Source organism: Rana temporaria, chromosome 11 (assembly GCF_905171775.1).
Source record: "Rana temporaria chromosome 11, aRanTem1.1, whole genome shotgun sequence".
NCBI lineage: Eukaryota > Metazoa > Chordata > Amphibia > Anura > Ranidae > Rana > Rana temporaria.
In genome coordinates, this window is record NC_053499.1 from 8590829 (window position 1) to 8614330 (window position 23502).

At 46.3% G+C, this 23502-nt stretch overlaps 1 protein-coding gene across 4 annotated transcripts in view; it reads right to left on the minus strand.

The window, feature by feature from the left end:
- Nucleotides 1-23502, minus strand: part of AMPD3 (adenosine monophosphate deaminase 3) — a 61038-nt gene that overhangs the window by 25670 nt on the left and 11866 nt on the right. For all 4 annotated transcript variants that reach the window (XM_040327971.1, XM_040327972.1, XM_040327973.1 and 1 more), the window contains exons 2-5: nt 17621-17849; nt 5599-5815; nt 3809-3974; nt 622-838 (exon numbers count right to left, since the gene is read on the minus strand). In XM_040327971.1, coding sequence (XP_040183905.1) covers nt 622-838; nt 3809-3974; nt 5599-5815; nt 17621-17844 — 824 coding nt within the window. In that variant the 5' untranslated portion in view covers nt 17845-17849. The remainder of the gene's footprint in view (nt 1-621; nt 839-3808; nt 3975-5598; nt 5816-17620; nt 17850-23502) is intronic.

Sequence of the window (23502 nt, forward strand, 5' to 3'; positions counted from 1 at the left end):
CTGTAGGCGTGACGTCACTGATCGTCATTCCTTATTTTAGGGAACAGACGATCAGTTTTACTGCCACAGGGAAGAACGGGAGAGGTGTGTTTACACTCACCTCTCCCCGTTCTTCAGCTCCTGTGACAGATCGCGGGACACCGGCAGCGATCGGGTCCGCGGGTCCCGCGGGCGTGGTCACGGAGCTTCGGACCGGGTCGCGCCTGCGACCCACGGCTGGGCTCTTAAAGGCAACGTACAGGTACGTGCCTGTGCCCAGCCGTGCCATTCTGCCGAAGTAAATGTGCAGGAGGCAGTCCTTAAGTGGTTAAGTGAACCGGATGTGATGTGGTTAGTGTTTCTGATGGGTTTGAGATATTGACAGAACAGGGGCATGTCAGGGCAAGTCTGATCCTTGGAGGAGAGTACACTGAGTTCCCAGCCCAGCTAGAGAACTGACCATTCTGTGTTCTCATGCTTAGCGGGGTCAGTTTTTAATAGGAAAGCAGAGGGTCTGGGGATTTCACACAAAGGAAGCGATACAAAGAGAACAGGAGACTTTCTCATACAAAGTACATGGTACAGCAGCCACATACCAGGAATATGAAGCGTTGGGGTTGCAAACGCTTTAACACAACTTACGTGGGACCGTCGGCGATGAGCGTCAAGACGTGGCTGAGGTCCAGCGTGTAGGTCTCCAGGTCGGGGTATGGCAGACTGCGGGGCTCATCAGATTCAGCCTTCTCTTTGTCGTCGTAGATGTAGAGGATCCCGCCCTTCATTCGCACCTCGTAGTTAAGATTTGGCGGGACGTTCTCTAGGCTGTATGGATCCTCTTCTACAGGGGGAGGGTTGAACTCTGCAAAAAAGACGTAAAATGTAACAATAGAGATTAAGATTAACCTCCAGAATGACGCTGACGGTCTTAGTCCGTAGGGTTCAATATTGAGTTGGCTCCGCCCTTTGCAGCTATAACAGCTTCAACTCCTCTGGGAAGACCGTCCACAAGGTTCAGGAGGGCGTCTATGGGAATGTTTGATCATTCTTCCAGAAGAGCATTGGTGAGGTCAGCCACTGATGTTGGATGACCTCCTGAACCTTGTGGACAGCCTTCCCAGAAGAGGTGAAGCTGTTATAGCTGCAAAGGGCGGGACCAACTCAATATTGAACCCTACGGACTAAGACTAAATTCCGAAAAAGGAAAATGAATGCAGCCACCACACCCAAGAACTGCTAAGCTTGAATATATTATGTTACATTTTATTGTTGGGTTTAGATACACTTTAATAGCTAGATTCACGTAGGGTTACGCCGGCGTATCAGTAGATACGTCGTCGTAACTCTGAATCTACGCCGTCGTAAATGTAAGCGTATTCTGGGAACCAGATACGCTTGAATTAGGCTAAGATACGAGTAGCGTAAGTCTCCTACGCCGTCGTATCTTAGGGTGCAATATTTAGGCTGGCCGCTAGGTGGCGCTTCCGTTGAGTTCGGCGTAGAATATGTAAATTACTAGATACGCCGATTCAGAAACGTACGTGCGCCCGACGCTTTTTTTTTACGTTGTTTACGTACGGCTTTTCCCGGCGTAAAGTTAGTCGAACAAATACCTGGCCTAGTCAATGTTAAGTATGGCCGTCGTTCCCACGTCGAAATTTGAAATTTTTACGTTGTTTGCGTAAGTCGTCCGTGAATGGGGCTGGACGTAATTTACGTTCACGTCGAAACCAATACGTCCTTGCGGCGTACTTTGGAGCAATGCACACTGGGATATGTCCACGGACGGCGCATGCGCCGTTCGTAAAAAACATCAATCACGTCGGGTCACCAATCATTTACATAAAACACGCCCCCATCATCCTCATTTGAATTAGGCGTGCTTACGCCGGTCCCATTTACGCTACGCCGCCGTAACTTAGGAGGCAAGTGCTTTGTGAATACAGCACTTGCCTCTCTGACTTAAGGCGGCGTAGCGTAAATACGATACGCTATGCCGCCTGAAAGATGCGCCCATCTACCCGAATCCAGCTATAAGTTAGCAATGTGTTAAACTGTGAGCAACACAAATCCCTACATTGGCATGAATGAGCCCAACATGCGCAGAGTGCGGTTCAGTTGGAGTCTGAAGACTAGAGCTCCTTATGGCAGGCGTGGTCAACTTCCTTGATATGGGGGCCTCAAGTGTGGCCCTCAACATCACTAAAGGGTCCCACATAAAACTGAATAAAAGTGAATATTCAGTGTCAGAGACAGCTGACGCTCAACAGACTAAAGTCAAAAACTATGGGCATGATACAAGAGATGGTCAGAGATTGTGGACTGGACACAATACAGAAGATGGTCAGAGACTGCAGCCATGGCACAAGAGAAGGTCAGAGACTGCAGACGTGGCGCAAGAGAAGGTCATAGACTGCAAACGTTATACAAGAGAAGGTCAGAGACTGAAAACATGGCACAAGAGAAGGTCAGAGACTGCAAACATGATGCAAGAGACAGTCAGAGACTGCAAACATGATGCAAGAGACTGCAGACATGATACAAGAGATGGTCAGAGACTGCAGGCATGATACAAGAGAAGGTGAGAGACTGCAAACATGATGCAAGAGAAGGTCAGAGACTGCAAACATGATGCAAGAGAAGGTCAGAGACTGCAAACATGAAGATAAAGAAGGTCAGAGACTGCAGACATGATGCAAGAGAAGGTCAGAGACTGCAAACATGAAGATAAAGAAGGTCAGAGACTGAAAACATGAAGATAAAGAAGGTCAGAGACTGCAGGCATTATACAAGAGAAGGTCAGAGACTGCAGACATGATAAAATAGATGATCAGAGACTGCAGACATAATACAAGAGAAGGTCAGAGACAGTAAACATGATGCAAGTGAAGGTCAGAGACTGCAGACATGATGAAAATGAAGGTCACAGACTGCAAATATGATGCAAGAGAAGGTCAGAGATGGCAAATATGATGCAAAAGATGGTCAGAGACTGCAGTCATGATGCAAGAGAAGGTTAGAGACTGCAAATGTGACACAAGAGAAGGTCAGAGACTGCAGACATGATACAGGAGAAGGTCAGAGACTGCAGACATGATGCAAGAGAAGGTCAGAGACTGCAAACATGAAGATAAAGAAGGTCAGAGACTGAAAACATGAAGATAAAGAAGGTCAGAGACTGCAGGCATTATACAAGAGAAGGTCAGAGACTGCAGACATGATAAAAGAGATGATCAGAGACTGCAGACATAATACAAGAGAAGGTCAGAGACAGTAAACATGATGCAAGTGAAGGTCAGAGACTGCAGATATGATGCAAAAGAAGGTCAGAGATGGCAAATATGATGCAAGAGAAGGTCAGAGACTGCAGTCATGATGCAAGAAAAGGTTAGAGACTGCAAATGTGACACAAGAGAAGGTCAGAGACTGCAGACATGATACAGGAGAAGGTCAGAGACTGCAGACATGATACAAGAGATGGTCAGAAACTGCAGACATGATACAAGAGATGGTCAGAGATTGCGGACATGATACAAGAGATGGTCAGAAACTGCAGACATGATACAAGAGATGGTCAGAGATTGTGGACATGATACAGGATATGGTCAGAGACTGCAGACATGATACAAGAGCTGTTTCTGGAGACTGGGGACATGATTTAGGAGACAGTCAAACCGAAAACATATTAGGTGACTGCTAGAGAACAGGACAATGAGAAAACACAGATTAGTGTCTGGAGGGTCTCCGGGGGCTGCAGGCTGGTCACCAAGGCCTTATGGCTTCCTTACCTGCATCATACACTACAAGTACAAGTATAGAACAAAGTCTCTACCTGGGTACACCTCGTCTTCCTCCCTCCAGCTTTCATTGGTTGCCGTACACAAATACTGAGCGGTGGTCCTGGGGAATCGATGGTACGCCAGCCGGCAGTATTTTTCCCGTATGAGCAGGGCTTTGGCGAGCTTGATCGCAGCTTGCTCGTAATCATCAACGGTCACCTGTGAAGAGGATTCAATGCAATTTGAATAAAGTTCAACTTCCCTTGGAATGTTTTAATGTCAAATTGCAATCCCCCCCCCCCTGCAAAATGGTGCTGTTATTTCTGGTACAGGATCCTTGGCATAAGAATATAGTCGCCAAAACTTTTTTTGCCACCATTAAGCCTCGTTCATGTTTTACCTGCTTGGGGATGCACAGGTGTTGCATAAAACCCCGCCCCCCTCACCCCCCCGTTTTGGCAGTCCCATTGTTGTCTAATGGGATGTGTCAGAACCTAGATCACCCGCTGTTGCCACTGTGCTTCCTAGAGGGGAAATTTGTAGTTTGAGTTTCTCCCGGCAGCCAGCAGATCCCAGTGATCAGCTCCACCTGGTGCTGTCTGCTGGGAGGGTATTTAGTCCCTCTTCCTGCTATTACACCTTACTAAGAGGATGAGAGCTGAGGTAGAGGGGAAGGAAGGGGAGGGATGGGTAGGCGAACAGGCCTGATGGAGGCATAAATGATTGACTGCCTGGTCACCAAGACAGGTTTTGAGCATTAGAAGGCACCTATGAGGCCTCGTACACACAACCAGACATGTCCGATGAAAACGGTCCGCGAACCGTTTTCATCGGACATGTCTGCTGGGTGATTTTGGTCTGATGTGTGTACACACCATCAGACCAAATTCCCTGCGGACAGAATACGCGGTGACGTGGCGGCGACGATGACGCAGCGACGTGCGCGAACCCGAAAGTTCAATGCTTCCACGCATGCGTCAAATCACTTTGACGCATGCACGGGATTTCCGGCCAGCGGACATGTCTGATGAGTCGTACTGACCATCGGACATGTCCGACGGACAGGCTTCCAGCGGACAAGTTTCTTAGCATGCTAAGAAACTTTTGTCCACTGGAAACCTGTCCGCTAGGCCGGAAAACTGTCCGGTAGGCCCTACACACGGTTGGACATGTCCGCGGAAACTGGTCCGACGGACCAGTTTCAGCGGACATGTTCGGTCGTGTGTACAAGGCCTCAAAGTTCTGGGGGGTAAAACATAGCGCCCCAAGTTCCCATAATTTGCATAGGGTCACTTGAAGTGATGAAATAGAAATATAGGCCAATGCGGTAAGTCATTATGTCAGTGGATGAGCACTGAGACAGAGATAGAGGGGGGGATGGGTAGGTGAACAGGCCGGGGGGGGGGGGGGGGGGAGGTAACCATGGATGGGAAAGGTAAAATTTTGACTACCTGGTTGCTCAGACAGGTTTAGAGCATCAGAAGGCACCTATCGAAGATTTTTGACGTTAGGGTCCCCCCAAAAATCCATACCAGACCCTTATCCGAGCACGCAACCTGGCAGGCTGCAGGAAAAGAGGGTGGGATGGGATGAGAGAACGCCCCCCCCCCCCGAGCCGTACCAGGCCCCATTCCCTCAACATGGGGTGGATACTTTGGGGTCCAAAGCTCCATGTCCCCATGTTGATGGGGACAAGGGCCTTATCCCCACAACCCTTGCCCAATGGTTATGGGGGTCTGCGGGCAGGGGGCTGCCTCCCCCAAATGAGTGACAGTTGGGAGCTATGCAGATTGTTGAGGCTTTCAAGCCTTGGAGATGAACATTGATGAGTGGCCTTCCTTACCCCTGCACAATAATCTCCACTAATGGTCACTCGCTGGAAGTCCAGAACTTCATAGGGAACCTGGACAGTTTGTGTCGGACCTTGCGGGATGGGTAGATCCGTTTGGATGGGAATTACTGGTGATGGCAGGGGTGAGATGGTGGCAGGAGACTTCCAGTCAACTGTTGGCATCTGGAGGTGGAGAGACTGAGATCTGATGATTTTGAAGCTCTTCTTTCTAAATCCCAGAAAAAAAAAATCAGAATTCAGAGTAGAATTATCCATAAGACACAATAAAACAACAAAATTAAAATGCTTAATTATAAAAAATTAAAAGTAAAATAAAAAAGCAATACCAACTAATTCAATAGCTTTTAAAACTAAGCAGGCTAGAACAACTTGAGTATATGTTGTTAATAAAGTAATAAAAATAAACTAAAAAATAAACTAAAATGAAATACTAAATTATAAAAAAATAAAAAAAATTAAAAAAGAGAAAAAAAAATGGAATGCCAACTAATTCAATAGCTTTTAGAACAAAGTAGGCTAGAACAACTTGAGTATCTTTTGTTAATAAAATAATACAAAAATAAAATAAAATACTAAATAAAAATATATATATATATCAATTAATGTAATAAGCCTGTAGAACCAACTGGATCATCTTTTCATAATAATAACAAATAAATAAAAACTAAAATAAACGAAATTTAAATATATAGAAAAATATATATATCAATTAATACAATAGCTTGTAGAACCAACTGGATCATTTTTTCATAATAAAAAAAAACTAAAATAAAATAAACTAAATTAAAATAAAAACTAAAATAGAAGATCAATTAATAAAATAAGCAGGCTAGAACAACTTGAGTATCTTTTGTTAATAAAATAATACAAAATGAACTAAACTAAACTAAAATACTAAATTATAAAAAATAAAAAGTAAAATAAAAAGCAATACCAACTAATTCAATAGCTTTTAAAACTAAGCAGGCTAGAACAACTTGAGTATATGTTGTTAATAAAGTAATAAAAATAAAATAAAAAATAAAATAAAATAAAATACTAAATTATAAAAAAAAAAATTAAAAAGAGAAAAAAAAAGGAATACCAACTAATTCCATAGCTTTTAGAACCAAGTAGGCTAGAACAACTTGAGTATATTTTGTTAATAAAATAATACAAAACTAAAATAAAATACTAAATAAAGAAAAAAATATATATCAATTTATATAATAGCTTGTAGAACCAACTGGATCATCTTCTCATAATAATAACAAATAAATAAAAACTAAAATAAACTAAATTAAAATAAAAAATAAAATACAAGATCATTTACTAAAATAAGCAGTCTAGAACAACGTGAGTATCTTTTGTTAATAAAATAATACAAAATGAACTAAACTAAAATAAAATACTAAATTTGAAAAAAAAAGAAAAATATATATATCAATTAATACAATAGCTTGTAGAACCAACTGGATCATTTTTTTCATAATAAAAAAAACTAAAATAAAATAAAATAAATTAAAATAAAAACTAAAATACAAGATCAATTAATAAAATAAGTAGGTTAGAACAACTTGAGTATATTTTGTTAATAAAGTAATAAAATAAAAAATAAAATAAAATAAAATACTAAATTATAAAAAAAAAAAAGAGAAAAAAAAGGAATACCAACTAATTCAATAGCTTTTAGCACCCAGTAGGCTAGAACAACTTGAGTATCTTTTGTTAATAAAATAATACAAAAATAAAATAAAATACTAAATAAAAAAATATATATATATCAATTAATATAATAGCTTGTAGAACCAACTGGATCATCTTCTCATAATAATAACAAATAAATAAAAACTAAAATAAACTAAATTTAATAAAAACTAAAATAGAAGATCAATTAATAAAATAAGCAGGCTAGAACAACTTTAGTATCTTTTGTTAATAAAATAATACAAAATGAACTAAAATAAAATAAAATAAAATACTAAATTAGAAAAAAAAAAAGAAAAATATATATATCAATTAATACAATAGCTTGTAGAACCAACTGGATCATTTTTTCATAATAAAAAAAAAACGAAACTAAAATAAACTAAATTAAAATAAAAACGAAAATAGAAGATCAATTAATAAAATAAGTAGGCTAGAACAACTTGAGAATCTTTTGTTAATAAAATAATAAAAAACAAACTAAACTAAAATAAACCAAAATAAAATACTAAATAAAATAAAAGAATAAAGAAAAAAAATAAAGAAAAAAAATATATAAATTAATACAATAGCTTGTAGAACCAACAGGATCATCTTTTCATAATAAAAACTAAAATACCAGGTCAATTAATAAAATAGCTTGTAGAACCAAGCAGGCTAGCAGAACTTGGCCAATAGATTAATCCTTTTTTTTTTTTTTAAACTAGTGGGTTACACGAAAAAAAAAAAAAAACCTTTATTCCCCCATTCGCATTTTTTGAGGTGGATGGGGGAATCAACCCCGCTGAGCTATTGTGTTCTCATAGTGGGGAGTTTGATCAGCGCTGCCCTCTATAGCCAACAGTGCTGATTGACCAGGAAAAACCCAACAGGGTGGCTGTACAGAACTCGACTGGTAGATCTACTTGTGTACATCCACTGTCCCCGACAACTATTATTATTCAAAAATACGTTTTTTAGGGCTGTCATACATGGATTGAAGTTAAGCCGGTCCCTACTGGATCCATGTTGGACGGCCCTAAAAAGGAAAAGAATATAATTGCTAAAAAAGGTGCAACGGTGTATATTGTATATTGATTAAACAATCTGTGAATAGATGCACTCCATGGGACTCGGCAACAGAGATAACATTCAAAAGTGTAATATATCAAATAAAAAAACATCGTTGAATGTTATCTCTGTTGCCGAGTCCCATGGAGCGCATCTATTTGCATTTATTATAGGTGTGCCCAGACTGCACCTGCACTCCATAGAGATTACATTGTCATAAAACAGCGTCACACTCACAGCCAACATTATCCCCGTTTTCCTGGAAGCAGCGAAAGTTTCAGCCTCGGATCACACACACTGTTAGCCAGATTCAGAGAGACTTACGACGGCGTATCAGTAGATACGCCGTCGTAAGTCCGAATTAGCGCCGTCGTATCTTTGCGTGCATTCTCAAAATGAGATACACCTCACTGTTGCTAAGATACGACCGATGTAAGTCTCCTACGCTGTCGTATCTTATGTGCATATTTACGCTGGCCGCTAGGGGCGTGTACGTGGATTTACACGTTGAATATGTAAATGAGAAAGATACGCCGATTCACGAACGTACGTACGTACGCACGTCGCAGTAAGACATACGCCGGCGGCCTAGGGGCACTGTGGGAGTTTGAAGGACCCTGTGGATCAGTATGGGAGGTTGAGTGGCACTGTGGGAAGTTGAAGGTCCCTGTGGATCAGTATGGGAGGTTGAGTGGCACTGTGGGAAGTTGAAGGTCCCTGTGGATCAGTATGGGAGGTTGAGTGGCACTGTGGGAAGTTGAAGGTCTCTGTGGATCAGTATGGGAGGTTGAGTGGCATCGTGGGAGTTTGAAGGTCCCTGTGGATAGGTATGGGAGGTTGAGTGTCACTGTGGGAGTTTGAAGGACCCTATGGATCAGTATGGGGGGGTTGAGTGGCATCATGGGAGTTTGAAGGACCCTGTGGATCTGTATGGGAGGGTGAGTGGCACTGTGGGAAGTTGAAGGTCCCTGTGGATCAGTATGTGAGGTTGACTGGCACTGTGGGAAGTTGAAGGTCCCTGTGGATCAGTATCAGAGGTTGAGTGGCACTGTGGGAAGTTGAAGGTCCCTGTGGATCAGTATGGGAGGTTGAGTGTCACTGTGGGAAGTTGAAGGTCCCTGTGGATCAGTATGGGAGGTTGAGTGGCACTGTGGGAAGTTGAAGGTCCATGTGGATCAGTATGGGAGGTTGAGTGGCACTGTGGGAAATGAAGGACCCTGTGGATCAGTATGGGAGGTTGAGTGGCACTGTGGGAAGTTGAAGGTCCATGTGGATCAGTATGGGAGGTTAAGTGGCACTGTGGAAGTTTAAAGGTCCCTGTGGATCAGTATGGGAGGTTGAGCGTCCCTGTGGGAATTTGAAGGTCCTTGTGGATCAGTATGGGAGGTTGGGTGGCACTGTGGGAAGTTGAAGGACCCTGTGGATCAGTATGGGAGGTTGAGTGGCACTGTGGGAAGTTGAAGGTCCCTGTGGATCAGTATGGGAGGTTGGGTGGCACTGTGGGAAGTTGAAGGTCCCCGTGGATCAGTATGGGAGGTTGAGTGGCACTGTGGAGGCTAGGGGAGCCTCTGCAGCTGGCTGGAGGCCCAAGAGGAAGGAGACCGTGGTTAGTTGTATTGTCTAGATCCACTGATCTATTCTAGACAATATTTGTTTAGCCTGGAGTTGAACTTTAATCTGTTAATACACATTAGTGAACCTCCGACTCCCAAAGCACTGGATGTACAACACCGGGAGGGAATGTTACAAAGAACCCCTTATAAGGAGTGATAGCAAAGCAAACAGTTCATGCAAAAATGCAATTCAAGTGGAACCTGAGCAAAAACTCTACAAGTTATTCTTTTGTAAACTGTAAAGCAACAAATAATAATAATATATTATATTATATATAATATAAATATAATAATAATAATAATGATAGATAAAAAAAAGTCCATACAGGTTATGCCAGTTTGAGAGAAAACATATTTGTTGACAGCTATTACAGCTAAACTCCGGGTAAATATCAGTTAAATCCATTCCTCAGGTGTTTTCTTCTTGAATCTCGTGAGCTTTGTGTATTTCTTCCAGATTTGTGCAGTAATCCAGTGTGAGACTTTTCCTTCCTGTTATAAAGACCGCTCACTGCTGCTCTCTCTCCTTGTGCAGGGAGACCGGTCTTGTCTCCGCCCCCTCCTGTAGCTCTCTACAGGATTCCTGTAGTAGGTGGAGCCTGTTAGGCCCCTCCCACAGCTCTACCATCTGCACGGGCTATGTACAGCACAGTCATAGGTGTGCGCAGCCTATTGCATTAGGGTGTGCACCCCAAAACTCAAACACACATGAGAGAGGGATAAGCAAAAGAGGAGAGAGAGAGGGGGTGAGGGGGAAGAGAGGGGAGTAAGAAAGAGAGGGGGGACAGAGAAAGAGAGATGGTGGAGTAAGAGAGAGGGGGTAAGAGAGAAAAACAGAGAAAGGAGGGTGAGAGAGGGAGAGGGGAGTAGAGAGGGGGATGAGAGAGGAGGGTGGCAGAGAGAGAGGGGATGAGAGGGCAGAGGGGAGTAGAGAGGGGATGAGAGAGGGGGTGAGAGAGAGGGGGTGAGAGAGAGGGCGGTGATAGAGAGGGGGTGAGGGGGAGAGAGGGCAGTAAGAAAGAGAGGGGGAACAGAATAAGAGAAACGGGTGAGTGCGAAAGAGAGGGGCGAGAGAGTGGGTAAGAGAGAGGGGTGAGGGAGAGGTGGAGTAAGAGAGAGGGGGTGAGAGAGAAAAGGGGGGTGAGAAAGAGATGGGTGAGAGAGAAAAATAGAGAGAGGAGGGTGAGAGAGAGATAGAGGGGAGTAGAAAGGGGGGTGAGAGAGGGAGAGGGTAGTAGAAAGGGGGTGAGAGAGGGAGAGGGAAGTTGAGAGGGGAGTAGAGAGGGGTGAGAGAGAGAGAGGATGAGAGGGCAGAGGGGAGTAGAGAGGGGGTCATAGAGAGAGGGGGTGATAGAGAGGGAGAGAGAGGGGGTGAGGGGGGAGAGAGGGGAGTAAGAAAGAGAGGGGGACAGAAAAAGAGAGACGCGTGAGTGCGAAAGAGAGGGGAGAGAGAGAGGGGGTAAGAGAGAGGGCTGAGGGAGAGGTGGAGTAAGAGAGAGGGGGTGAGAGAGAAAGGGGGTGAGAAAGAGATGGGTGAGAGAGAAAAATAGAGAAAGGAGGGTGAGAGAGGGAGAGGGGAGTAGAGAGGGGGTGAGAGGAGAGTAGAGAAGGGCTTGAGAAAGGAAGGTGAGAAGGGAGAGAGAGAGGGGAGAGGGGATGAGAGGGCAGAGGGGAGTAGAGAGGGGGGTGAGAGAGAGGGGGTGTTCAATATGCCCGTTACTCAAAATTATGGCCCCAGGTTGGTCTCCCCTAGGCTCAGGCAACCAGAATTTACATCTGCTGGGTCCTCTACATTTTTAGTCTGCCACCTTCATTAAAAGCCCTTTCATAGCAGTGTGTGCAAGTCAGGGCGGGTGGAGTGTGGGGGTGGGGCAGAATCAGCAGGGATAGGATGGAAGCAGATTCAGCCTCCTCCGCCCTGTCAACAGGCACCTAAGGGTTATCTGATGTCTGGGGGATGCAGCCAGGGCAGGGAATGAAATAAGTCGGTACCTTTCCCGGCACAGCTCCTTCCTCCCCGAGGACAGATCACACAACGTATAGAGACCCAACATCTCCAGCCCATCGTCTGGGCGCATCACCGAGGGATCCGGGAACCCTGAGCCGGGATGGTTCTGCCCTTCTATAATCTCATTACAAGAGATTTCACAGCTATCTTTATCTCTGTGACATTGTGTGGGAATTTATTGATCGGGACAGTTATGTATGCACTATATTGTCAAAAGTTTTGGGACGCACCAGCCCTCTCCTATAACATGTTTGTGCACTCAGCCTTAAAGTGCACCTCCGCTTTTTCTATAAAATAAGCAATTTTTTTGCACGTCCATAACTTACAAACATTTTTTTTTGCAGAGCCTTACCTGCTTCTGTTTTTCAGATACATGACCAAAAGTATTGGGACGCCTGCCTTTACCACGCACATGAACTATAATGGCATTCCAGTCTTAAGCCCTGTACACACGGGCCAGGTTCTCGTCAGGAAAAAAAACGTTGTTTTTCCTGACGAGATTCTTGGCAAGAATCTCTTGCCGCCCGAGTGCACGGCCTTCCCAGAAGAGTTGAAGCTGTTATAGCTGCAAAGGGCGGAGCCAACTCAATATTGAACCCTACAGACTAATAGCTAGATTCAGGTAGAGTTAGGTCGGCGTATCAGTAGATACGCCGACCTAACTCAGAATCTGCGCCGACCTATGTTTAAGTGTATTCTTAAACAGAGATACGCTTAAACATATCTAAGATACGACGGCTTGCGCCGTCCTATCTTAGGTTGCAATATTTAGGCTGGCCGCTAGGTGGCGCTTGTAAGTCGTCCGCGAATAGGGATTTACGTTGTTTACGTCAATAGGCCTGTGTGGCGGACTTAGCTGCAATGCACACTGGGAAATGTAGGCGCCCGGCACATGCGCAGTTCAAAGAAAACGTCAATCACGTCGGGTCAAGCCTCATTATCATAAAACACGCCCCCTCAGACAAATTTGAATTAGGCGCCCTTACGCCCACCCGCTTTAGGCTATGCCGCCGTAACTTAGCAGGCAAATACATTGTGAATCATGTACTTGCCTCGCTAACTTACGGCGGCGTAGCTTAAATGCCTTAAGCTACTCCGCCTTAAAGTTGTGGCCATCTATGTGAATCTAGCTATAAGACTGGGATGCCATTAAAGCTCATGGGCCAGATTCACAAAGAAGCGCCTATCTTTAGGCGGGCGTAACGTATCTCAGATACACTACGCCGCCGTAACTTAGAGCGGCAGGTCCCGTATTCTGAAAGAACTTGCTCCCTAAGTTACGGCGGCGTAGTGTAAATGGGCCGGCGTAAGCCCGCCTAATTCAAACTAGGCTGGTAGGGGGCGTGTTGTATGTAAATGATTGGTGACCCCACGTAAATGACGCGCTTAACGAACGGCGCATGCGCACGCATGCTCAGTATCACGTCGAATTTTCAAAGTAAATTACGCCCGCTCAATGCTTAGTCGACGTGAAGGCCTACACCCAGCCCTATTCACGGACGACTTACGCAAACGACGTAAAATACGACGCTGTTCGGACGTTTCCGACGTCAATACCTAACATGACTTACCTCTGCTTTATGAGGGGTAACTTTACGCCGGTCAGACGCCTTACGTAAACGACGTATCTTGATACGCCGGGCGCACGTACGTTCGTGAATCGGCGTACCTAGCTCATTTGCATATTCGATGCGGAAATATATGGAAGCGCCCCTAGCGGCCAGCGTAAATATGCACCCCAAGATACGACGGCGTAAGAGACTTACGCTGCTCGTATCTAGGCAAAATTCATGCGTAACTGATTGTAAGAATCAGGTGCATAGATACGACGGCACACATTCGGACTTACGACGGCCTACGTGGAGTTACGCCGTCGTAGGTCCTTTGTGAATCTGGGCCCATGTGCGTGTAAAGGCAGGTGTCCCAATACTTTTGACAATAAAGGGCCAGATTCAGGTAGCAATTGCGCCTGTGTAACCATAGTTACGCAGCGCAATTGCTGACTTGCGCCGGCGAACGAGTTCTCCTGATTCAGAGAACTCGTTACGCCGACTGCAGCCTAAAATCTGCGTGGCATAAGGCTTTTATGCCACGCAGATTTTAGGCTGCATTCTAGCGATGACCGCTAGGGGGCGCTCCCATTGTGATCTGTGTATAGTATGCAAATTGCATACTAACACCGATTCACAACATTGCGCGAGCCCTGCGTACGCAAATTACGTAGTTTGCATACGTCGGGTTTCGCGTAACGTTACACATCCTAATAGCAGGCGCAGCCAATGCTAAAGGATACCCGGCGTTCCCGCGTCGCTACGTTCGAATTTTACGTCGTTTGCGTAAGTGAATCGTGAATGGCGCTGGACGCCATTCACGTTCACTTTGAAGCAAATTACGTCCTTGCGACGTCATTTGCCGCAATGGACGTCGGGAAAGTTTCCCGACGGAGCATGCGCTGTACGCTCGGCGCGGGAGCGCGCCTAATTTAAATGATCCCCGCCCCCGGCGGGATCATTTACATTGCGCGCGCTTACGCCGGGCAATTTTGCCGGCGCGCCATCGCAATTTACGGAGCTACTGCTCCGTGAATCGAGGGCAGCGCAAATTATTTGCGGGGCGCAGGGCAAAATCGTTGCCCTGTGCCTCCGAAAATAAAGCGCAACTCGTACCTGAATCTGGGCCAGAGTTTACTACAAGTTACTTCTGAGCATAGGGAATTTTTGCTGCCGTTGTTGGGTATTCTGATCCCCCTAACCTTCCCTCGCAATGCCAAAGGAGCCAACATAGCTCAAAGTTTGCTGATAGGGTGTTAGTCGGGTGCTGGCGGTAGGCCAGTGAGCGGTTGCAGGAACAAGGCAAGTCAACAGGAAGGCGAGGAGGGCGAGGAGGGCGAGGAAGGCGAGGAGGGCGAGGAGGGCGAGGAGGCCCCGTTAAAAACCCAGCAACTCCTTCAGGGGTCATTGCTAAATAAAAACAGTCACTAGCTGCCAGAAGAGACGTGGAGATCACATCAAACACTGTCAACAGGATTACTGGCTGTTTATAGTTTAAACCTGGCAGCTGAGCTGAACATGATGTCATAATTCATCACTGCATTAGGAAAACAATAAAACAATTGTTTACTACGTGACAACATCAGCCAGAAATGATCTTCACTTTTCTAATAACCTAATAACCCAGGGGTGCAGTTGTTACTACCCTAATAACCCAGGTGTGCAGTTGTTATTACCCTAATAACCCAGGTGTGCAGTTGTTATTACCCTAATAACCCAGGGGTGCAGTTCTTATTACCCTAATAACCCAGGGGTGCAGTTGTTATTACCCTAATAACCCAGGTGTGCAGTTGTTATTACCCTAATAACCCAGGGGTGCAGTTCTTATTACCCTAATAACCCAGGGGTGCAGTTCTTATTACCCTAATAACCCAGGGGTGCAGTTCTTATTACCCTAATAACCCAGGGGTGCAGTTCTTATTACCCTAATAACCCAGGGGTGCAGTTCTTATTACCCTAATAACACAGGGTGCAGTTGTTATTACCCTAATTACCCAGGGGTGCAGTTGTTACTACCCTAATAACCCAGGGGTGCAGTTGTTATTACCCTAATAACCCAGGGGTGCAGTTCTTATTACCCTAATTACCCAGGGGTGCAGTTGTTACTACCCTAATAACCCAGGGGTGCAGTTGTTATTACCCTAATAACCCAGGGGTGCAGTTCTTATTACCCTAATAACCCAGGGGCGCAGTTGTTACTACCCTAATAACCCAGGGGTGTAGTTCTTATTACCCTAATAACCTAGGGGTGCAGTTCTTATTACCCTAATAACCCAGGGGTGTAGTTCTTATTACCCTAATAACCCAGGGGTGCAGTTCTTATTACCCTAATAACCCAGGGGTGCAGATTTGTTGTGCACATTGTTCTACAGAGGCTTAAGACTTTTTTATTAAAAAAACAACAAAAAAACAACAGCAGTACCCCCCATCAGTGTTTAATTTACAAACATGTCATACTTACCTGCTCTGTGTAAGGGTTTTGCACAGAGCGCACCCGATCCTCCTCTTCTGGGGTCCCTGTGTCGCTCCTGGCTCCTCCTCTTCTCGCGTGCCCCCACGGAGAGCCGCTTTCCATTGGGGGAACTCCTGGAGGCACGCTCTCGAGTCCTGCTGCTCCGTCCATTGACACAGACAGCAGGACTTGCCCCCCTCCCGGCCCCCCTGTCGCTGGATTTAAATGACAGCAGCGGGAACCAATGGAATTTATGGAATTTTTTATTTTATTTTTTTTTAGTAGTAAGGGTGGGACTACTACATTGCGGCGGATAAATCTAATACTAAAGCCCTGTACACACGATTGGTTCGTCTGATGAAAACGAAAATCGTTTTTTTATCCATCGGTGAAAAAAAATAGAACATGTTTTAAATTTTTCTTATGGATAAAAAACCGATAGGAAAAAACGATCGTCTGTGGGGAAGTCCATCGGTCAAAAATCCACGCATGCTCAGAATCAAGTCGACGCATGCTCGGAAGCACTGAACTTCATTTTTCTCAGCAAGTCGTAGCGTTTTACGTCACCGCGTTCTGACGCGATAGGATTTTTAACTGATGGCATGTAGGCAAGACTGATGAAAGTCAGCTTCATCGGATATCTGATGAAAAAATCCATCGGATTAGATTCCATCAGATATCCGATCGTGTGTACAGGGCTTAAGTGAAACTTTTTTGGGGACCAGTGCCACCAATACAGTGATCAGTGCTGAAAACATGCACTGTCACTGTACTAATGACACTGGCAGGGAAGGGGGTTAGCATCAAGGGCGATCAAAGGGTTAGCCTAAAATGTGCTTGGTTACCGTGGGGGAGGTGCTTGTACTACAGGAAGGCAAAGATCCGTGTTCATGCTTTGCAGAAACACAGGATCACTACCTTCCTTACTGACAGAACGACAGTCTGCCTTGTTTACATAGACAGACCGCCGTTCTGCTTCTGTCCTGAACGATCGGCGGGTCCCGGTGGACATGGAGTCTGCCGGAGCTGCTGATTGGCTCCTGCTGTGTCCAATCATAGCCAGGGCCGATCCTAGGGTCACAGGCGCCTGGGTGCAGAAATATTTCAGGCGCCCCCACATGGGCGTCGTCGTTTTACTAACCCCTCCCCTTTACAGATGTTTCTATGGCGATGACTCAACCACAGAGATGCTCCCCCACAAAGTCTTCATTGCCCTGGGATCCTTACATGATCTCTTAACAATAAACAAAATACAGGAAGAGAAGCAGAGTACTTTATTGGGACCTGGAGGGGTGTGATGGACACAGAGAGGGCTTCTGTTAGAGAGTCTGTTAGATATTCGGCGCCCCCACCTCTGCAGGCGCCTGGGTGCAATGCACCCTGCCTAGGATCGGCCCTGATCATAGCGGGAGTGGGTCGCCCGGCAGCGCGCGCGTGCGCGCACCAGACCTGGAAGTGCAGGATCACGTACAGGTACGTGATCCTGCACAGGAAAGCCACCTTGCCAAATATATGTACTGTATACAGTGATTACGGTCGGCAAGCGGTTAAGGTGAACACATAAAAATATCATTTTTTGGTTAGGTGGTTCGATCTCTTGTCTCAATGCACCCCCTATAAAGACTACATCAGTGACCGGCACATAAGCTCCCACCTTTTCACGGTTTCGGCAGACTTCTGCTCGGCGATCTCTTTCTCCAGTTCCCTCTCTTTGGCCTCTTTCTGCCCGATCGGACAGTCCTCCTCCGGGACGGTGAACAGGGAGAAGCCATCCTTGCCGTCCTCTTCTCGCAGAACTTTGGCGAAGACTTTCTCTGCCAGGAGCCGGACCTGCTCATCCCCCTCCGAAATATTAAGGCGTGGAAAGTGTCGGGGCATCTCGCCTGGAAGGAAAGGAGAAGCGAAAACATGAAAATCGTCACAAGAGTTATTTTTATTTTAGGGTGTTGTGCGTTTTTAATGTAAAAGCGGATATTGAAGTAACTTTACAAGTCTACATCGTGGTGGAAACATTCCTGACATTTCACAATATACAGCTATGGTATTATTTGGAAAAGCTCCGCTTTTTATTAAGAAAAATCAACCCTTTGGCTCCAGTGACTTTGCCTAGGCTCCAGTGACTTTGCCTAGGCTCCAGTGACTTTGCCTAGGCTCCAGTGACTTTGTCTAGGCTCCAGTGACTTTGCCTAGGCTCCAGTGACTTTGCCTAGGCTCCAGTGACTTTGCCTAGGCTCCAGTGACTTTGCCTAGGCTCCAGTGACTTTGCCTAGGCTCCAGTGACTTTGCCTAGGCTCCAGTGACTTTGTCTAGGCTCCAGTGACTTTGCCTAGGCTCCAGTGACTTTGCCTAGAGTGAAATTGCTTTGACACAGTTGGCCATAGTGGGATCACTTTTAAGCAGTCAGCCAGAGTGGGATCACTTTGACACAGTTGGCCAGAGTGGGATCACTTTGACACAGTTGGCCAGAGTGGGATGACTTTTAAGCAGTTGGCCAGAGTGGGATGACTTTGACACAGTTGGCCATAGTGAGATCACTTTGACACAGTTGGCCAGAGTGGGATCACTTTGAAGCAGTTAGCCAGAGTGGGATCACTTTGACACAGTTGGCCATAGTGAGATCACTTTGACACAGTTGGCCAGAGTGGGATCACTTTGACACAGTTGTCCAGAGTGGGATCACTTTGACACAGTTGGCCAGAGTGGGATCACTTTGATGTAGCTGGCCAGAGTGAGATCACTTTTAAGCAGTTGGCCAGAGTGGGATCACTTTTAAGCAGTTGGCCATAGTGGGATCACTTTGACACAGTTGGCCAGAGTGGGATCACTTTGAAGCAGTTAGCCAGAGTGGGATCACTTTGACACAGTTGGCCATAGTGAGATCACTTTGACACAGTTGGCCAGAGTGGGATCACTTTGACACAGTTGTCCAGAGTGGGATCACTTTGACACAGTTGGCCAGAGTGGGATCACTTTGATGTAGCTGGCCAGAGTGAGATCACTTTTAAGCAGTTGGCCAGAGTGGGATCACTTTTAAGCAGTTGGCCATAGTGGGATCACTTTGACACAGTTGGCCAGAGTGGGATCACTTTGACGCAGTTGGCCAGAGTGGGATCACTTTAACACAGTTGGCCACAGAGGAATCACTTTGACACAGTTGGCCAGAGTGGGATCACTTTGACACAGTTGGCCAGAGTGGGATCACTTTGACACAGTTGGCCAGAGTGGGATCACTTTGACACAGTTGGCCACAGAGGAATCACTTTCACACAGTTGGCCAGAGTGGGATCACTTTGATGCAGTTGGCCAGAGTGGGATCACTTTGATGCAGTTGGCCAGAGTGGGATCACTTTAACACAGTTGGCCACAGAGGAATCACTTTGACACAGTTGGCCAGAGTGGGATCACTTTGACACAGTTGGCCAAAGTGGGATCACTTTGACACAGTTGGCCACAGAGGAATCACTTTGACACAGTTGGCCAGAGTGGGATCACTTTGACACAGTTGGACAGAGTGGGATCACTTTGATGCAGTTGGTCAGAGTGGGATCACTTTGATGCAGTTGGTCAGAGTGGGATCACTTTGATGCAGTTGGCCAGAGTGGGATCACTTTGATGCAGTTGGCCAGAGTGGGATCACTTTGACACAGTTGGACAGAGTGGGATCACTTTGATGCAGTTGGTCAGAGTGGGATCACTTTGATGCAGTTGGTCAGAGTGGGATCACTTTGATGCAGTTGGCCAGAGTGGGATCACTTTGATGCAGTTGGCCAGAGTGGGATCACTTTGATGCAGTTGGTCAGAGTGGGATCACTTTGATGCAGTTGGTCAGAGTGGGATCACTTTGATGCAGTTGGCCAGAGTGGGATCACTTTGATGCAACTGGCCAGAGTGGGATCACTTTGACACAGTTGGCCACAGAGGAATCATTTTGACACAGTTGGCCAGAGTGGGATCACTTTGATGCAACTGGCCAGAGTGGGATCACTTTGACACAGTTGGCCACAGAGGAATCACTTTGACACAGTTGGCCAGAGTGGGATCACTTTGATGCAACTGGCCAGAGTGGGAACACTTTGACACAGTTGGCCAGAGTTTTCCTGTAGCAAAAAGTCTGATGAGAGCTTTTGGCCGGGAATCCCGGCCGTGTGTATGCTCCATCAGACTTTTACCAATAGGAAAACTGCTGGGGAAAAAAAGAGAGCAGGATCTCTTTTTTCCCCGCAGGAAAAAATTCTAGAAGGAAAACCGCTCGTCTGTATGCTTTTTCGACGTGAAAAAAAAAACATGCATGCTCTTAAACAATTCAATGAACGCTCGGAAGCATAATACTTCATTTTGTCGGCTCGTCGTAGTCTTTTACGTCACCGGCGTTCTTGGCAGTCAAAAGTTCACCGGACTTTTGTGTGACCGTGTGTATGCAAGGCAGGCTTGACAGGAATTCCGTCAGGAAAACCATCGTTTTTCTTTTCCGACGGGAAAACCGCTCGTGTGTACGGGGCATAACATTTTGGATTTCCCATCACTTTCTGTACCAGTAATAATGAGACATATAGGAAGAATCTCCCACTTTAATGGCCTCAGGCCAACTGTGCACACAAAACCACATTCATATTTTCATATCTAATTTTATTTAGTCTGTGGTTACAAAATATTGCAGAATCACTAAAGTGGTGCAATTCTCTTTTCTATCCAGTCACGGCTATACTGCTGCTGATACATTTTTTGGCTCTGGCAAATCTGACTGTATACGCAGCTTAAAGAGTACCTGAACCCAGAAACCAAAACGTAACTGTAGCTGGGGTATCCACTATGATCAGTGGTGGGCACAAACTCCTTTTACTCCAATTCCACAATTCCCTGGGCTCCCATCATCCCACGGACATGATAAAGGGATATCAATTCCACCTCTTCCCACACTCTGGTGCTCAGCAGTGTTGCCAACTGTCTGTATTTTTACGGACAGTTCGTAAAGATTGGCACTTTTTTCCCCCGTTCGTAAATATCCGTGGTTGCGGAAATGTGCCAGTAAAATTGGCCGAGATCGGTTTGGCTTGGAACTGCGCATAGAGATTGAAGGCAGGGGGTGATGGTGGCTGCGGTGGCACCGCAGAGGCAGGGCCGTTTGAAGGAATTCTGGGGCCCCAAGAAAAATGGGGGCTCCCAAGCGCACCCCCCACACGCAAAGCCTACGTTAGCGCTACACTAATTTTTTACCCCCATGTTCTTACTCCTCCCCCCTCCCTAGTCCCTATGTTTTTCTATTCTCATCTCCCCTTCTTCACTGTAGGCTGCCACTGTAGTGTGGCCGAGCTCCTCTTCCTCCTGTTCAAAGTCCCCTATCGGATAGTGCCCGGGCTGGGCCGGGTATCGCACGGTACAGGAGATTCCGTTTCCTGTGTTCCCGGCTGGACTGAAAGGAAGCGTGCACTCAGTGTGCACTTACTGTCAGACCGGCCAGGAACAGGAAACTGAATCTCCTGTACCACGCGTGGTACCCAGCTGGACTGACAGGACTCCAGGAGGAAGGAAGAAGAGCTCGGCCATGCTACAGCCTGAGAAGTGGAAGTTGGGGGCCCCAGGCCAGCTCGGGGCCCCAAGCAATTGTTTGTTTTGCCTGTCCTGTAGCGACGGGCCTGCGCAGAGGGGGATGGAGGCAGGGGGCAATGGAGGCAGGGGGAGATTGGAGGTAGGGAGTGTTAGTGGCAGGGGGTGATTGGAGGCAGGGGGTGTTGGTGGCACCGCAGAGGGGAATGGTGGCACCGCAGAGGGTGGTAGATGGAGACAGGGGTTTTTGGTGGCACCGCAGAGGGAGATGGAGGCAGGGGACGATGGAGGTAGGGGGTGATTGGAGGCAGTGGGCCTGGGGGAGATTGGAGGCAGAGGGAGATTGTGGCCCTGCAGAGGGGGGTGAAGGCAGGCGGTGTTGGTGGCAGAGGGGGATGGAGGCAGGGGGCGATGTGACTAAATAATTTGCCCTTATTATATCGAAAATAACAAAAATATGTTTTTTTTAAATCACATTGCTATTTGCCTAGCGTACTTGTTTGAAGCCTAAATACTGAAATTTGCACCTAAAAATTTAATTTAGTAACTTTTGTGAAATGCAAGTAAAAACGTGGCCGCGCCAGTAAATTATGGGTGTCGTGCCAGTAAATTTGAATCTGGTAGGTTGGCAACACTGGTGCTCAGAGAGACCATGCCTGATGGGACAGCAGTGGCTAGGCCCATGGGCTGTTACTAGGTGTTGGCTCTTCCAACATAGTTGCAGGCTGCTGAATGAGAGCGTAAGAGCAAGGAGCTTCCTTGTAAGCTTCCAGTAACTGTGCCAAATGGTCCAGTAGTATTGCCCTTCCAGTGGGGTGGCCCAACTTCTTCAGCCAACCCTAGAGGATCATCTGCCACCTAAGAATCCAGATCAGAGACTCCTGGATTTCCTCTGTGGAGCAATGGCGTCACCAGGGTGGGGCCTGAGGGGGCCACGACCCCCCAATTTTAGTGTGTGCCCCCCAAGTTAAGTACTGTCACTGTAATAATAACCTGAAAAATGGCCGCCGGACGGCGCCGCGGCTGTCCGAGTGGTGTGGAGTCTGTCTAGAGATCCTTGTAGCCAACCACCTGGCCTCACATCATCCCATGGAAATGCCAAAGGGATATAAATTCCATCTCTTCCTACTCTCTGGTGCTCAGAGAGACCTAATTACAGATCATAGGGGCAATGGTCATGGGGCCCTCTGCTACCCTTCTCTGTATCACTTGCCAACTTTGAATACTGTTACTGATCTTAAAGTATTCTATGACCCCCCCCCCTCCCCCTCCCGTCCAGCATTGATGTTTCTACAAGCAAGTGTTGGTGTCAGTATTGGTTCATATGATAAGCACATCCCAGCCGGCATTGGTGTCAGTGTGATAAGAAAACCCCACACCCAGCTAGCAATGGGGTCAGTGTGCCTACCAGAAAACTCGAAATTTTCTCGCAGATGCTCCTGCCGGCTCTAACTAATCATGCCAGTGCCGAAACTTTAAAGTGGAACTCTGGGCAAAATCAAAAATTCCATGTGCTACAGTCTTTCAATAGCATTAAAACAGCTTTTTCCTTTTTTTTTTTTGCTCCTCCTGTAACCATTTTATTAACTGTTGATCCCATTTATTGCCTGTTAATCCTGCCATAAAGACATAGATGAGCGAGTTTGGAGTGGAGGAAATTGACTGGCCTTTTTGTCCAACATCAGAGCCTGACCTCACAAATGTGCTTATGAAAGAATGGTCAAACATTCCCATAGACACCCTCCTAAACCTTGTGGACGGCCTTCCCAGAAGAGTTGAAGCTGTTATAGCTGCAAAGGGTGGGCCAACTCAATATTGAACCCTACGGTCAGGGCAGGACTTAGGGTGGTGGGGGCGCCTGGGCTTGAGTTGATTGAAGGGGCCCCCTAGAGCCGAGAAGAGTTGAAGCTGTTATAGCTGCAAAGGGTGGGCCAACTCAATATTGAACCCTACAGTCAGGGCAGGACTTAGGGTGGTGGGGGCACCTGGGCT